The 15,786-nt window shown below is 27.1% G+C and overlaps 1 protein-coding gene across 5 annotated transcripts in view; it reads left to right on the forward strand.

The window, feature by feature from the left end:
• Positions 1 to 15,786, forward strand: part of bur (GMP synthase burgundy) — a 99,934-nt gene that overhangs the window by 1,617 nt on the left and 82,531 nt on the right. Inside the window, exon 2 of one of the 5 annotated variants that reach the window (XM_075382454.1) lies at positions 4,477 to 5,255. The exons of 3 other annotated variants lie outside the window; for them this stretch is intronic. In XM_075382454.1, the coding sequence (XP_075238569.1) occupies positions 4,521 to 5,255 (735 nt within the window). In that variant the 5' untranslated portion in view covers positions 4,477 to 4,520. Of the gene's footprint in view, positions 1 to 95; positions 153 to 4,476; positions 5,256 to 15,786 lie in introns of all 5 variants that reach the window. One more of the 5 variants, XM_075382462.1, reaches the window with a different exon arrangement.

The following is a 15,786-nucleotide window of genomic DNA, read 5'->3' on the forward strand; positions in this document are numbered from 1 at the left end:
TTTTTTTGCTTTTTCTAAGCCAGTTGTTTGTTATAATTTGAAGCAACCCCATGGTGAGTGAACCTTTATAATTTTAAAAATATCAATTTTTTCAGATTCGGGACAAACAATTGTTTTTTGAGTGGTACGTCATACTCAAGTGTTTTCCAGTGGTTTGTATTATTCACAATTTTTTTGATTTCATGTTTTTTTTTAAAAGGAGATTTACTTATACTTTTGCAATGAAATCGCTTTTTAGGTGGTTGTGATATCAGTTATATGTATAATTTATTACGTTTTATTATTTACTAGTATGAAATATCACATTTGTATTATTTCCATGTAACTGGTAAATTTGCAATTTCACTCTATTTACACTTCATTATAATACACAAAAATATGATTATTATTTTTTTAATTATTAATAATTATTCTCCAATTCTAATTCAATTAAATTGTTATTAATTATATTTGATTTATAATTAAATAAATTAAAATTCAACCTTACCAACAATTTGTCTGTGTTTTTTGAGTACTTTCAGTCAGGATGATTCGACCATCATCAGGAAAAGTTTTCTTTTAATTTAAAAGCATTAAAATTAAAAATAACATAAGTAGATTGAAAAGTTATAAAATATTAAAATCATAACATCCAGTTGTCCTAGTGTAAAAGTAATTACATCCATTATGTAGGAAAGTCACAGTTGTTGTTAACGGTTGGAGTGATAAACAGGTTAGGTATCTAGATAATTATTAATTATTTGTTTGAATAAAATATCATCGTCGAATTTGGTTTGTTCGTTGATTAATTTATTGTTCGTTGATTAATTTATTGTTATAATAATATTTATTAAATTTTTCAAGAATGCTGGTTTTATAAAAATCGTTAGAATTTTCTAATATTTTAATAAAATTATCTGTATTATAATTACATTTATTTTGCAATAGCCTTGCTTTATGTTATTAATATGTTCTCTGGCTGTAGCTGAAAAAGAACAGTTGTCATATCTATATATATATTCTAAATGGAGCTACTCACATTTTAAGCTATAGACCCCTTGTCTACCTAAATTATTTATATTTTTGAAGTTTACTATTTTAGTATGATCGTTATTGTTTATAAAATTTATTACCTTGTTTTTAGTGGTGTATGTTGTTTTTACCTTAGAGGTTTATAATGTTTATTTTGGAATTTAGTTTAAAATTTTTGTGTCTAAGATAATTAACAGCTCTGTAAATTAAAGAATTAAAAGCTGCCATTTTTTGGTTCCATGGATGAGATAAAGTAGCGTGTATTATAATATTATGTTGTGTTGGTTTTCTATATATATGTCTATTTCTAAAATATTATTAGAATTTTTTAGAAAATTATTGAAATAGTTATATCTAAATAATTAATATTACTGTTATTGAGTTCATGAGTTATCGTAAAATTAATGCTATGGTTAATATGTGTTAATTTTATTAAAAATTAAATTAGTGTCATCTGTATTCTAATCGAAAATAATTACACTATCATCTGTGTATCTTTTGTATAAAAGGATTTGATTATTTTTTAAATGTTAGGTAAAAATGAATTTTCAAACTCCACGTAAGTATCTCCCATGGTAGCTAGAGGGGTGAACCCATGATCAGTCCTTTTTCTTGTTGTTAAGATTTATTGTAGAATTTAAAATAGTTACTATTGGAGCAGAGTTTAAGAAAATTTGTTATTTCATTTATCCTTTCAATATGTAAATTTAATTTAGATAATCGGTTATATATAATATTTTTAGTTTCGTTTGTGTCAATATTGATGTACTTATCTTTTATATCTAGGGTTGTGAGTCTACTTGATCTATTTAATTTTATTTTATTGATGATGTCTATTAATTCAAATTAAATTTTGGTTTATTATGAGTTTTCTTAAAAATGTATTTGCATTTATTAATTTTAGAGGATTTGTCTTTTTTTAATTTTTGGAGTGGGATCCTTTATTTCTTTAAAATTATTATTTATAAATTGAATTGCTTTTTCAATATATACATTATTGTGAATGATGACAGGAGTACTTGTTTTATCAGATTTTATTTTGAAAGATTGTTATTTTTTAGTTTAGTTCTATATTTTCATAAATATTAAAATTATTATCACTGTATTTATGTCCCCAATGTTTATTATTTTTAATATTATCTATAATGTGAACGAATTGATTTCTAATTTTATTTTTATCATTTTTATTGATTTTGATTATATTATTTTCAACGTCTATTATGGTTTTATGATTTTATTTTTATTTGTAGTAGGTAAATTAAATTTATATGCGTTTTTATAATATTTAGTTCCTTTTCATTGAATTTAATCTTTGTTGCATTAACCATGTTATCTCCGAAGGTATGTATTTGATTAGATGTGTTGTGTACTACTTTATTGTTAAGTTTTAATCTGTTTATTTATCAAAATATATATATATTGAATTCTTAATAATCTTGAAAAATTATATAACCCAATTCATATATTAAATCAGCTTGTAAATGTATAATTTAGTATTAAAATTTTGTTTTTTATTATATAATATTTTTATTTAATTTTTTAACCAAAGTAATGGCTTTTCTATTTTATAATTTGAGGTGCTTAGATTTGATGTTTAATATTATCGTTAATGTATTTTGGTATTTTATTATATTTTAAGCTGTTTTTATTATATTTTATTTTAGCAATAGTTTTATGCCATTTAAATTTTAAATTGAAGAAGTACATTGCCATTTTGTTTTGGTTATATTGTAAGTTTAATTTTTCAAGCATGGCACCATTGGTATGTAAGATTATGTTTTTTTTTGAACATAGATTATTTCTATGGTTTTCAATTACTTTTGGTCATTTGACCATCATCAGGAAAAGCCGTCTCAATTTAGAAGCATTAAAATTAAAACTAACATAAGTAGAATGAAAAGTTATAAAATTCCTAAATTCCAAAATAAACATTATAAAGAATATACATATATTGAATGGCTACAATGAAGAACTGATCAATAAATTATACTTTAAAATTAAAAATAAAATATACGTAAAACTATTACATAATGACTTAGAAATATCTTATGTAAAAATGGAATTTAATTCATTTTATAAATATTTTGATAAAATATATAAAACCTGTAAGGTAAAAACAACATACACCACTAACAACAAGGTAATAAATTTTATAAACAATAACGATCATACTAAAATAGCAAACTTCAAAAATATAAATAATTTAGGTAGACAAGGGGTCTATAGCTTAAAATGTGAGTAGCTCCATTTAGAATATATAGATATGACAACTGTTCTTTTTCAGCTAGAGTCAGAGAACCCATTAATAAAATAAAGAAAGGCTATTACAGAATAAATGTAATTGTAGTACTGATAATTTTATTAAAATATTAGATAATTCTAACGATTTTTATAAAACCAGCCTTCTTAAAAAATTTAATAAATATTATTATCACAATAAATTAATCAACGAATAAACCAAATTCGAGGATGATATTTTATTCAAACAAATAATTAATAATTCTCTAGATACCTAACCTGTTTATCACTCCAACCATTAACATTCATAACAACTGCGACTTTCCTACATAATGGACGTAATTACTTTTACACTAGGACGACTGGTTGTTATGATTTTAATATTTTATAACTTTTCAATCTACTTAGTTATTTTTAATTTTAATGCTTTTAAACTGAAAGAAAACTTTTCATGATGAAGGTCGAATGACCGAAAGTACTCGGAAGACCACATATGAATTGTCGGTAAGGTTGAATTTTATATAAATAAAAATCTTTTATACCAATGGTGCCATACTTGAAAATTAAACTTACGGTGTATGTATATATATAAAATTGATTAAAAAAGGTTTTTTTTTGTAATAACCTTCTGATACATCTTAGTATTTTCTTAAACCTAGTATTTTCAACTGATGGAATATACGCCAAAAATGGAGATTTTTTAAATACCCCTTGACTCCTTGATTTTTTTTAAATAAAGAGAACTTTATAAAAAATGTTTAAACTTTATAAAACTTTAAAATGTTGCTTGCTGTCTGAAAAGAATAAAAATGGTGGATTATTTCTGTGTAATGAGAAATGTTCAGTTAATGAATATTTAATAGTGAAAATATAGAGCAGTATTACCAGTTATCATGTTAGTGTTTTTTTTTAGTGAATGACAAATCATAAGAAGATATACCATTACTGTGAATAACATCCGTTTGTCTTTTTTTTTTTTCACTTGTTTTTTGGCAGGGATTCAGTCAGCTCTCAATGAGAAGTCTTTGATTATTTTAATCAAAAGAAAAAAATAGTGTAATTCAATAATTCATGAATTTAAAAGTTATTAACTTTCTATTTTTCCATTGATGTTTATGTTTTTGGTTTTCCACTGATCTACTCCTTGTGCTAATAATTTTTAGTCAATTCTTTATTGGTTTCTATATTCACAGTTTTTTTCTTAAATAATTTATGCATTATTTTTAGGCAATTAAAGTCACTGTTGATTCTACCAATATTGATAGAAGAAAATGGATAATTACTGCAAGGTCTGTGATTTTGAGGTAAATTCTGATAAAAATGCCATTTTGTGTGATGGTATTTGCAAACAGTGGTTTCATGCGAATTGTGCTAAATTTAATAGAAAAGAATTTGATCATTTAAATAAAGTAATAAAAAAAATTAAATGGTTTTGTGAAACGTGCTCTGATTCAGATAAAGCCATTAAAAATGATGGATTGGTTAATGTAGCCAGTACTCTTAATCTCATAGAGACAGAACTTAATTTACTGAATCAGAATGCTGTAGACTTTAGTAAAAGATTGGATGTATTAGTTAAGGACAATATAGAAATTAAAACTTGTCTTAATAAATTAATGATAAATTTTGCGGTTAAGATCCCAGATCTTGAATGCAAGAACGATTCATGTAGCGCTAATAATCTGGGATTATCTGACTCTACATTCAATATACCATTTTTAACTTCAGAAATTCCAACAACAAACACATCCGGAAATTCTGACGCATCAAATATACCAGTGAATGATATTATCAATATTTCATCATATTTACAAAATAGTTGTAATTTGAAACTTATTCCGTTAACCGAACAAGTGGTATCATGTAAAAATGCTGCTGTTAATAATGATGAGAGTAATGATGTTTGTAGTTTTCAAACATATTCAAAAGCAAATAAAGGACAGGTTAAAGAGCTTTTTTCTGGTGGAAGTGCTTGGAATAGAAGCAGCAAGTCCTTAAAAAATGAGGTGAGTAATGCAATTTTAAAAACTTAAATTCTAAAGGTGTATTTCTGAATAGTTAAATAAATTGATTGAGAAAAATCACCTCAGCTTGTAAAGATTTAAATTATATTTAAACGTTGTTGTACATGTATCCTAATATTTACATATAATAATTGAATATTAAACTGTAATTAAAGATTATTTAAATATTAAAATTGTAATATTAATTTCTGTAATTTCATTGATTATTTCATTAGTATTCGTAAATCAGTTAATTTTAATTAAAAAAAAAATTAAATATCTTGTTACAAATTTTTTTTTTTAATCACAAGGAAATAATTTTCAATGAAAGTGGCATGTTCACTCATACATTCAATGAATAGATATCAGTACTAAACAAAACTGAGTTGGCTCATATAAACAGGACATACACTAAAATAAAATTTAACACATTTACACCAAGATCTTGAAATATTTTACTGTTAATTTAATAGTTTTATAAAATTAACGTATGATGGAATATGCTGTTTGACTAAATGATACTGAAATATGGTTTTTAATTTTTTTTAATATATGCATCACTAATAACAATGCTACTGGTAACTCAATAATGAGGTTGATGCAACCTAGCTTAGCTCTTAAAAGTCAACTGAAAAAATTATTTTTGACAACAATAAATTTTTAAACATAAATATTAATATGATCTGATATAAATGTAATGCATTAATGAGTTTTTATTTGGTTAACATGAACCATTGATTAAGATGTTGGTTAGGTTTAAATACAAGGTCTAGGATTAAAAAATGTACTAAAATGGAATGGAATGTACTAAAGGAAGTGTATTGAAATGAAAAGTTCTTGACCTAACACAGAAATTAGAAAATATGATCAAATGACTTAAAATATATAGTGTAGTTCTTTAAATGGTGCACTCTGAAGTTTTAGATATGTTTAGTTTACTTGCTTATTTGTAGCTATTGAGTAGAGCCAACAATTCATCATTTTCTGAAAAATGGATATAATTGAAGTTTGGGCTGTTATAAAGTAGTTTTAAAATGTTTAATCCTGATGGACACACAAATTCGTTTTATTCCAGTTTAAAGGATTCTTTAAAACAAAAAAAAAAAAAATACCCACGTCTGTCAAAGTAAGACAACTGTTTTTGTGTTGAAATACTATACTTAAGATTATTCTTCTCTTGTGAGAAACTTGACTGAAACTTCTGTTGTGTTATGGGAAATTTGACTGATGGGTGCTTTGCTGAGGATGTCTGACTGAAGGTATAATGATAAGAGATGTAAGGGGACATTTGACCAATACATGAAAAAAATGATTTTTTGCATTATTTTTCTTTAATCCCCCCCCCCCCCCACCCACTGCCAACATAACCTTATAACTAATGGAGGATACATGAAAATTTATAAAAATTCAGTTTTTATTGTTATTTTACCTAAATAATTAATGTTTTTTTCATAACATTTTTGCCACAAAGAATTTTTTGTTAATGTAAAGTCAATAAATATTTTAATGTAATTAATTTTAACTGACTTAAACTTAATAATTTTAACTAAGAGCATTCATTTTTTGATTTGGCAGCTGAAATTGTATGTGTATATACATAACTATGAGAAGTACAAAAAGAAAAGGGAATTATATAACAGGATAAGATCCTCACCTGTGGCAGAGTCCAAGGATCCCGCTTCTCCCCAAACTCGCTTGTTATACCTATTTTGAGGTGTGCAGTAAACACCCTAGGTAGGGTGGGGTTTTTTGTCTCATTTTACGTTGCATTAAGAGAATTCTTAAAACTGGTATATCGAGTCGTGCTTAAAGTCATTGATAAAGTGTCAGCCATTCGGTCGAGTGGTGCCTCTATAAAGTGTCCCATCGATCAGATGTCCTTAGATAGGTTGTCAGTCAAGCGTCCTGATACAAGATTACAATTAAACAATTTTTTTACAGGAACAGTATTATTCAGCTGATTAATTTTTTGATAAAACTTTCTTCAACCTGTTCAATGAGTACATAAATAAGTGCTCAAATAGTTTTCATAACGGTTTCTGAATTGTGAATTAATTGGTTATTTTTTTATATTTAGATTCTTCATATATTTACCTTAAAATAATCATTTCATGTGTTTATATATTAAATAATTAATATGGGCTTTAATCACATATATTTCTTATTTTATAATTGTGTATTTTGTGGTGTTGTTTTAATTATTTACCACAGTTTATTCTATCCATCCAATCAAATGCTTGTACAGTTCCTTTTGTTTTCTCTGTGGAGTAGTATATCTTAATATTCACGATGTCATCTGTATGTTGAATTATACTGTTCTGAATACAAAATTTATATATATTGACCGGTAAATTTATAATTATTTTCTGAACATGTGCCCCTTTATATCTTTTGATTAATTGATTGTACTTTCAATTGTCTATTGTCATAATATTTTTATTGTTAATTAAAGCTAATTTATACTGTTACTTTGGTACAATTTATATTTATCTTTAAATGATAAGATTGAATCGTGTTTTAAAATTTATTAAAAAGCTCAGTTTCTCATGTGTTATTTTTTCTTAGGAAATTGTTAACTTTCACTTTATTGTTTAAGAGACAATATTAAATTAAAATGTTTATAAAATTCATACTATTTATGACTAAAAAATTTCTAAGTGAACAATATACTGGTTTCCACAGTTCTAGTTAATGAATTTTTTTTATACACTTTAAAAGGAAATGTTCAGCTGGGTAAATTTTTATTTTACTGATGACCACAAAGGAGGTGTTCCCACTGTTTTTGTGATTGCTTTAAAAGTAGTAAAACAAAAGCAGATAAAAGTTGTTAAGTATAAAATCATTGTCCATATAAAACATTTATTATCTTAGAAAAAAAACATAATTAATCATTAAAAATTCATTAAAATATCAAAATTTTAAAATATCTGGTTCAGTGTAATTTAGTTGTACACTTTTTTCTGTTTATTGTCAGAAATGTAATGCACACTACAGAAAAATGGTAGAACAAAATGTTACACAAAGTGACAGTTGCTGTTACTTTAATTTCCCTGTTGCAAACATTACAAACTTTTTTCACCCTGTTGGGTGTTGTTGTTTCACACACTGTTGGTTGCCATTGTTATGGAGTTAAGTATGCCAGCTGTGTCAACAAACTAACTATTGTGTTTAATTATAACTATATTTGTTTTACTATTAGTTAATCACAATTAACTTTTTTTGTATGTAATTCAATAATAGAAACAGGGAATGTTAGTGAGATTCATCATTGTCTAAAAGCTGTTTGTTCATGATGATGAAACTGCTGATTGAAGTACGGTAAGTAGGTGAGCAAAAAAATTTTGTTCATAAAAGTTGGTAAAAAGAATATTGAGGATGAACCTCACTGTGGTTGACCGATTTCTATGACTACCGATGAGCATTGAAAGGAGAACAATAAATTGATTCAAAATGTTGTCACATTACAGAAAATTTTGTTGTAAATGACAGAACCTATATGTTCAGTCTACCTGGTATTACAAATATCTACAATGTTGAACTGTATGCCATCAATAAAGCTTAGAATATCATTAACCTAAAATACTATCATATCCTTATTTGTAGTGATTTGTGCAGTACATTCCAAGCTTTAGAGGATTTGTATTCTAGTCATCCTATCATCACCGAAGTTCATAATACAAACACAGAGTTGAACCGTCATAACACACAAGTGAGTTTCTGCTGGATCCCTAGCCGTGTGGTTGTGGTTATCTTGGGTAATAAACATGCGGATTTTGCTGCTAAAGGCAAATGCAGCTGACTGTCTTTCACCACTCGTGTTACTACTACCGTTTTTATTAATTCTATTAAATACACTCTTCGAAGAAGGTGGCAAGGTGACTGGACTGCTACAGTAGATAATAAATTCCGATACATCAAGGATACTGTGCTGCCATGAAGCTTTTCAATCCAGAATAACCGTAGAGAGGAGGTTGTTTGCCATCTACAATAAGGGCATACTAATCTTGCATATGGACACCTAATGAAGCAGACTGTTGCACCTGTTAGTGTTTGCTGTCACAGCTAACTAACAACAATACATCACATCCTTGTGCACTGTGTTTTTATGCAGCATTGTTTGGAAATTTATGTTTGGAGCTAACATTGGAGATGTTCTAGAAAACAGTATGAGGATGTTATCAAATAAATTTTTTTCTTAAAGCTGGACATCTTTATTTGATTATTTATTATTTAATGTAATATGTTTTTTTTTTGTAATCTATATTGTGCTTTATTTTTTCCTATTTTTCCTTATTTTTTTATGTTAATGTTATTGTGCGATTTGTTAATTTTATTTTTCTGTTATTTTATATTGTTATACTTAGTGTGTGTTGTTATAAAATTAGTTAATTTATTCTAGAATCATTGCTTCTGGGCGCTAATAATGAATCTTAATTGTGTGCAAACAAAAACTCCACAAATAGGCAAATCAAATGACAAGTAGAACACATTGTTACAAATGGACTCTTGTGAAAACTGTTCATGGTGGGTGCAAAGCAAATTCACAGAAAAGAACAAACAACAATGAAATAAATGTTATGAACAGGTTCTGAAATTTTATTGGCATCTTCATGCCAATAACCTTTTCTTTATTTTGACTGGAGAAAAACCTAGGGTGCTTCATTAAAATCCAGAAGAAAAATGGTACAGCATGGAATGAATATCAGCAGTGTGGTTACTGCATTTAAACAAATTTTAAACACATTTTGCGAAAAAAATTCTCTTGACAGTATTCTGGGATTCTAAATGCGTGTATGTGACTGACAACCTGGAAGCTGGGGTGATTAAATTCTGTATGATACATGCAGATGTTAAAATATCTTAAGACAGTGCATGTTGTGTTCAACATTGTGCAGAGCTGTTAATTGTGCAACATGATAATACTTGTTTACTCACATTGAGTGCAACCGTTGAGGTACTTGTGAAATTGAAAATTTAACTTATTTCACACTCCATGTATACCAGATTTAGCACTCTGCGATGTTCATTTCTTTCTGCAGTTAAAGATGGGTATTAAGAGTATTCTGTTCATCGTGGATGATGAACTGAAAGTTGCAGTGAGTTAGTGGGTCAAGGAAAGGCTGCCAGCATTCTTTATTGACAGAATGAAAAAAAACTGATTCACTGTTTGCAGAAACTTGTAGCCGTAAATATTGATTACATGGAAATATAATTGTGAGTTTTTGTATTGATAAAATTTATTTTTACTCCATATTTATTTCATTTGCAAGTTATAAGTGAATGTAGTTTACATTTCAGCCATCCATCGCATTATATTAGTTTCTCTATCCATTACAGTTTGTTTTAAACATTTTATGTAATTTATTACTGTTTGGCTAATTTAATGCCATTATTAGATTTTCTATTAATTTTTTATTTTAATTGTGATGTAGTATGTTTGTCAATTATTAACTAAAGAAACTTTTTATTATGAATTTGAAATAATTTAAGATTTTAATATACTTATTTTATTAATTTGGGGAGATTAATTTAGATCAGGATTTGGTTAATAAAAATTATTTTGATAGCAATTTAAATGGAAGTGAAATGATAATTAAATTTTATTCATGAGGGGCATTACAATATTTAAAGTGTAGTGCTGGTAGAGAGGATATGCAGTTATGCTCGCTACTTAATTTAAGAGAGGAAGAGATATTGTATATTTTAGGAAGTTGTCTGATACTCTGAAAGATAAGGAGTGACTGAATAAGAAGCCAAAGGCTTGGATCTCTCAAGGCTCTTGGTTATTGAATGGCAGGGACTGGAAGGATTGATAGCAATTGTTAGAATGATATGGGAGTACAGGAAAAATTCTATATGTATGACGCATAGCAAGTTCGCGCGCGTGGATGCATATATATTATTTATATCTACGGGTGTTTTATGTGTGTATGTATGTACATACAAAGCACAGGTGCTAATGGGTGTAGAAGATTTGTTTGACAGAGGTGTGTTTATCTAGATCCAGTTGCCAGCTGGAGTTTTGCTGCTTGATATGGGGAAAATTATTTTGATTTATTTTTTAATGGTTTATTTTGATTATTATTCTGAGTTTTGAGTAGTTTTTGTTTTTCAAGTTTCTAAATCTTATAAAACATGGACTGTATTACAATAATTAGTAATGCCTATTTATGGGTTGCAGAATTTATTATTCTATTTCAATTATGTAACAGGCACTTTTCCATTCATTCCATATTTATGAGTAGTGTACTTTTTTAATACAGAATCACCTAAGATAACTTATTTAGTTGTTTATTTAATTAATTCCATTACCGGTATTTATTTTATAGTAAAAATTTGATTTATTTTTAATTTGTTATAGTTATTTGTTAGTGATTAAAAAAAGCCAACCAGTTTGTTATGCTATTAAACATTTCGTTTATTTTTGTTAATAATCATTAATTTTATTGATAATAAAACGAATAAAATTTTATGATTATTACTTATTTTATATCTTTTTACGCTTATAATTTACAAACAATGAGAATCATAATTTGTTGAGTTAATTCCTAATGAAAAAATTATTTTTTAATACATTGAACAGCAGTCATTTAAGTTTTAATGTCATTGATGTGGTCCTTGACGATAATTTTATTTATTTTGTGTTTCATTTATAAAGTGTGGTTGTTTGTGTCTTGAAATTGTCTGTGATGAGATGAAAAATACTTAAACATTAAATTATTTATTATGCGAATGGGTTTTGGCTGGTAATTTATTTGTCATTTCATACATGTAAAAAAATGTAAAAGTATATCTTTTATAAAACAGATAGACACGATTAAAATATAGTAATGCTTATTTGGTGTGTTTAAAATTAAATTTAAAATTAGTAGAAGGAATGAATTGAAAATGTAAAAAAAAAAGAAAATGTAAAATAGCTTTAGAAATATTACAGAAGATTTTGTTAGTGAAATTGAAAGAAATGAAAATTAACTTTGTTGCTATCAATCATTCAGGTATTTATTTTGAGCAGATATGGAGGTAAAGATTAAAAGTGCTATGGAACACTTTTGATCTGGCTAGAATTGATAAGGAGTTGAAAATTGTGTAAATGATGTTGATGTCATGAACAGAATGAGAACAGCAATTAAAAGCATGATGAGAATAATCGATAATGGAGAATATAAGGAAAGGTAGAAAAACTGAAGAATGGATATCACGAAAAATGTGAAATAAGGATTTAGAAAAAACAATGGCAGAGCAAAAACGGAATGTCTATTTACCAGACATACTTTAACAGCTAATGGAAGGTGGTCAAAAAGAATAATAGAATTGTATCCAATATTAATGAAAATGTAAAGAGAAAAACAAACAATAGGGGCATGGCCAGTGAAGTGAGAAGGACCTTTGGTGGGGTGGGGGGGGGGGCACAGGAAAGTGAGAGAGAATGAATCAGATGTGTAAAGATGTAAGACTATGATAACAAACCAAGTGAGATAAAATTGGACCAGGATGCACAGTTTTATTGCCACGGTCAAAGCTGATTTGTTCAATAAGTATAAAATTACTCTAGGTTAGGAAATAATAATTATAAGTTTTAATAAAATAATTTAATGTAATAAGATAAAAATAATATGAACTACAAATGACTTATGGATTATTATAATAAATGGACTGCCATTATTGTTATAAAAAAAAAGTACATAAAAGACTAAATAAATAATATAAATGTTATTACTCATTTTGATAATTTTTATTGTTTTAATTTTTGCATTAACTTTTACCTGTATATTATATGCAGGTATATTTACCTTATAAATACCTTAAATAATTTATTTATTTACCTTATTATTAATATCAATAATAATAATGTAATGAAAAGGTATACGTTTTTATTTTAAAGTAATGCTGTTTAATGAATGAATCAAACAAAAATTAATATAATACCAATTATTTTATGGGCAGTAATTGTTGTAGCACATTATATGGATCCAGGGTGTTTATAAAGTATAGCAACCTGTGAATAACTTGTCACTTTAAAGGTGGAAACATTAAGTTTAGTAATTGTTCATACCTCAAAACAATAATTTTTTTCTGTATGAGACCACCACACCCAAAAGCATCATTTTGTAAAAACGAAAAAAAATGTTAAAAGGAAAGAATTGTGATAAATCACTTCAAAGAGCATTGAAAAATGAACATTTTGGAATAAAATTCATCAGACTATGACAACCCTAACCAGCATAGTGCCATTTAATATTTTTCACTGCTAGTTTCAATATTAGCCTGCAATACATCCCAACTTGCGAGGGTCTGAGAGCTGTAAAAAGATTGTTTTGAGAAAAGAGAATGCATAAAATTTATTATTATTTTTTTTACTGTTTAGTGGTTATTTAAGAGGAACTATAGACAAAATTACATGGCCACTATTTTGTTTAGAGTTGTAGCACAAAATTTTTTATGTCAAATTTTTGTTTTAATAAACATCTTTTAAAGTGATTCTTTATAATCCTACTCTTTGATTTTAACATTTTTGAGATGTCCTAGATGTGTGGGTGGGCCCAAACAAAAAATTAGGTTGTCTTGAGATATGGTTATTTGCTAAATTTCACTTTTATTTAATAGTTGAAAATCTAACTGTTTATGAATACACAGTGTAATTGTATAAACATAAGAACATTGTATTATACAGACGGAATAAGGTGATAAACACAGCATTGTACTTGAATGATTACCAAAGCTATAATTTTTAAAAGCAAACAATTAAGTAGTTCCTTTTTATTTTCCTGGTCACATGTTCAGGATTTTTCTATAATCTCTAAACAGAGAAAATAAATTGGTATAAATATTATTTGAAGGTCAAGAAACTCATTTAGTGTGGGAAAATTGGCATTATATAAATTTCAACTGTACTGTAGCAGTAATTAAGCTCAAATATTGTGGCATAAATTAAAAAAAAAAAATGATAATTTAAATTTTATTAAAACAGTGTACAAGGGTTATTCAATAAATTATAGAAACTGATGGCAACAATGGAAAAACTATTTAATAAAATAAATTAAACTCTCTGATATTGAAGTTGGCACCCGTGACAAAAAATATCAGCTGTTTGAAAAGAATTTTCATTCTTATAATTTCTTTTCTTTATTTCAAAATTTCGCCTCTGCTTCTAACATTTACCATGGAAGAAAGCTTGATAAAATAAGATTTTTTTCTGATGATGTAAAACCAGCCAAAACTCACTTGCAGATGGATATTAAAATGATATGGTAAAAAGTTTTACCTACTGTGCAAATCTTTATATGGACCCAACAGTTTAAATCTGACAGAACATGTGTTCCTAATTTTTGTTTTAGCAGAAGACTGGTGGGAAGTTTTGACTGACAGTTTACTAAATTGCATTAATGACCCTTTTCATGAGGACAGGCACTAAAAATTTGGGAAATTGCTGAAATTTGTAGTACGAATATTTGTGCTGTCCATTCCATTGTAAGCCAATTTACTGCAAAGAGTGCTCAGTTTGGGTTCTGAGAGAGTTGAATCAAAATCACAGTGTCACCTGAATTCATTATATGGGACTTGCCATGTTTTTAGCAGATGGTAATACTTTTTAGGTTGCATTAATAACTTGTGGTGAAACTTGGATTTATAATTTTGAGCTGGAATCCAAATGTCACAGTACAGAATGGATACATCTGAGTTTGACCACCACGAAACAATTCATAACATAAATGTCAACCAGTAGAGTGATGCTAACATATTTCAGAACTAAAGATCCAATTTATTGTGATTATTTGGAAGAACAATATAAAACCAGCTACTAGTGCTATTATCAGAAGCTAGAAAATGTAGTGAAACTCACAGTAAGAAAGAAACTTCCCATTTCTCTCTGAAAAGGCATAATGCTTCTGCACGATATCGCTATTCAGAAGTCGAGTCAGGAGGTGTTGCCACATCCACCTTAACATCATCATACTTGTTTGTTTGTTCCTTTCAAAGAATTTTTACATGGCACCAAGTTCAGCAACAATGAGCAGGTCAAGAATATGGTACAAGAATGACTCAAACAATAAGTTAAGCAGTTCTTTATTACTGGAATAAGAAAGGTGAAGAAAAACGGGATAATTGCCTAAATGGAGCCAAAGATATGTAAAGTAGGGTTAATTTCATTGTCATTAATTAAATCATTTTTTTTACAATCCTTTGTCTATTTATTTATTGAACGGCTGTCTTATAACAAATTATTTTATTAAAAAACTCAGAATGCTATTTTTATTTGAATGATAAACATTAAACGATTTGTATATTTTTATGCATTGTCTTGAAAAAGATGTTTCCTTTAATTCTATTGAACTATTGGTTGTATTAATATGAGAACAAGTGTACTGAACACAGATTCCTTAATATGCTAAGATACAGGTACCTTTGTGGAAAATTATTTTAAAAGCTTTAATTGTGAGAAATAAAATTGTTGTTTATATTTTAAATTGTATATAATTACTTGAGATAATGAAATTATTTAAAGAAATTTATGTGTTTGCTTTCTAACTGCAGT

This window comes from Lycorma delicatula, chromosome 1, assembly GCF_047948215.1.
Source record: "Lycorma delicatula isolate Av1 chromosome 1, ASM4794821v1, whole genome shotgun sequence".
NCBI classification, from domain to species: Eukaryota; Metazoa; Arthropoda; class Insecta; order Hemiptera; family Fulgoridae; genus Lycorma; species Lycorma delicatula.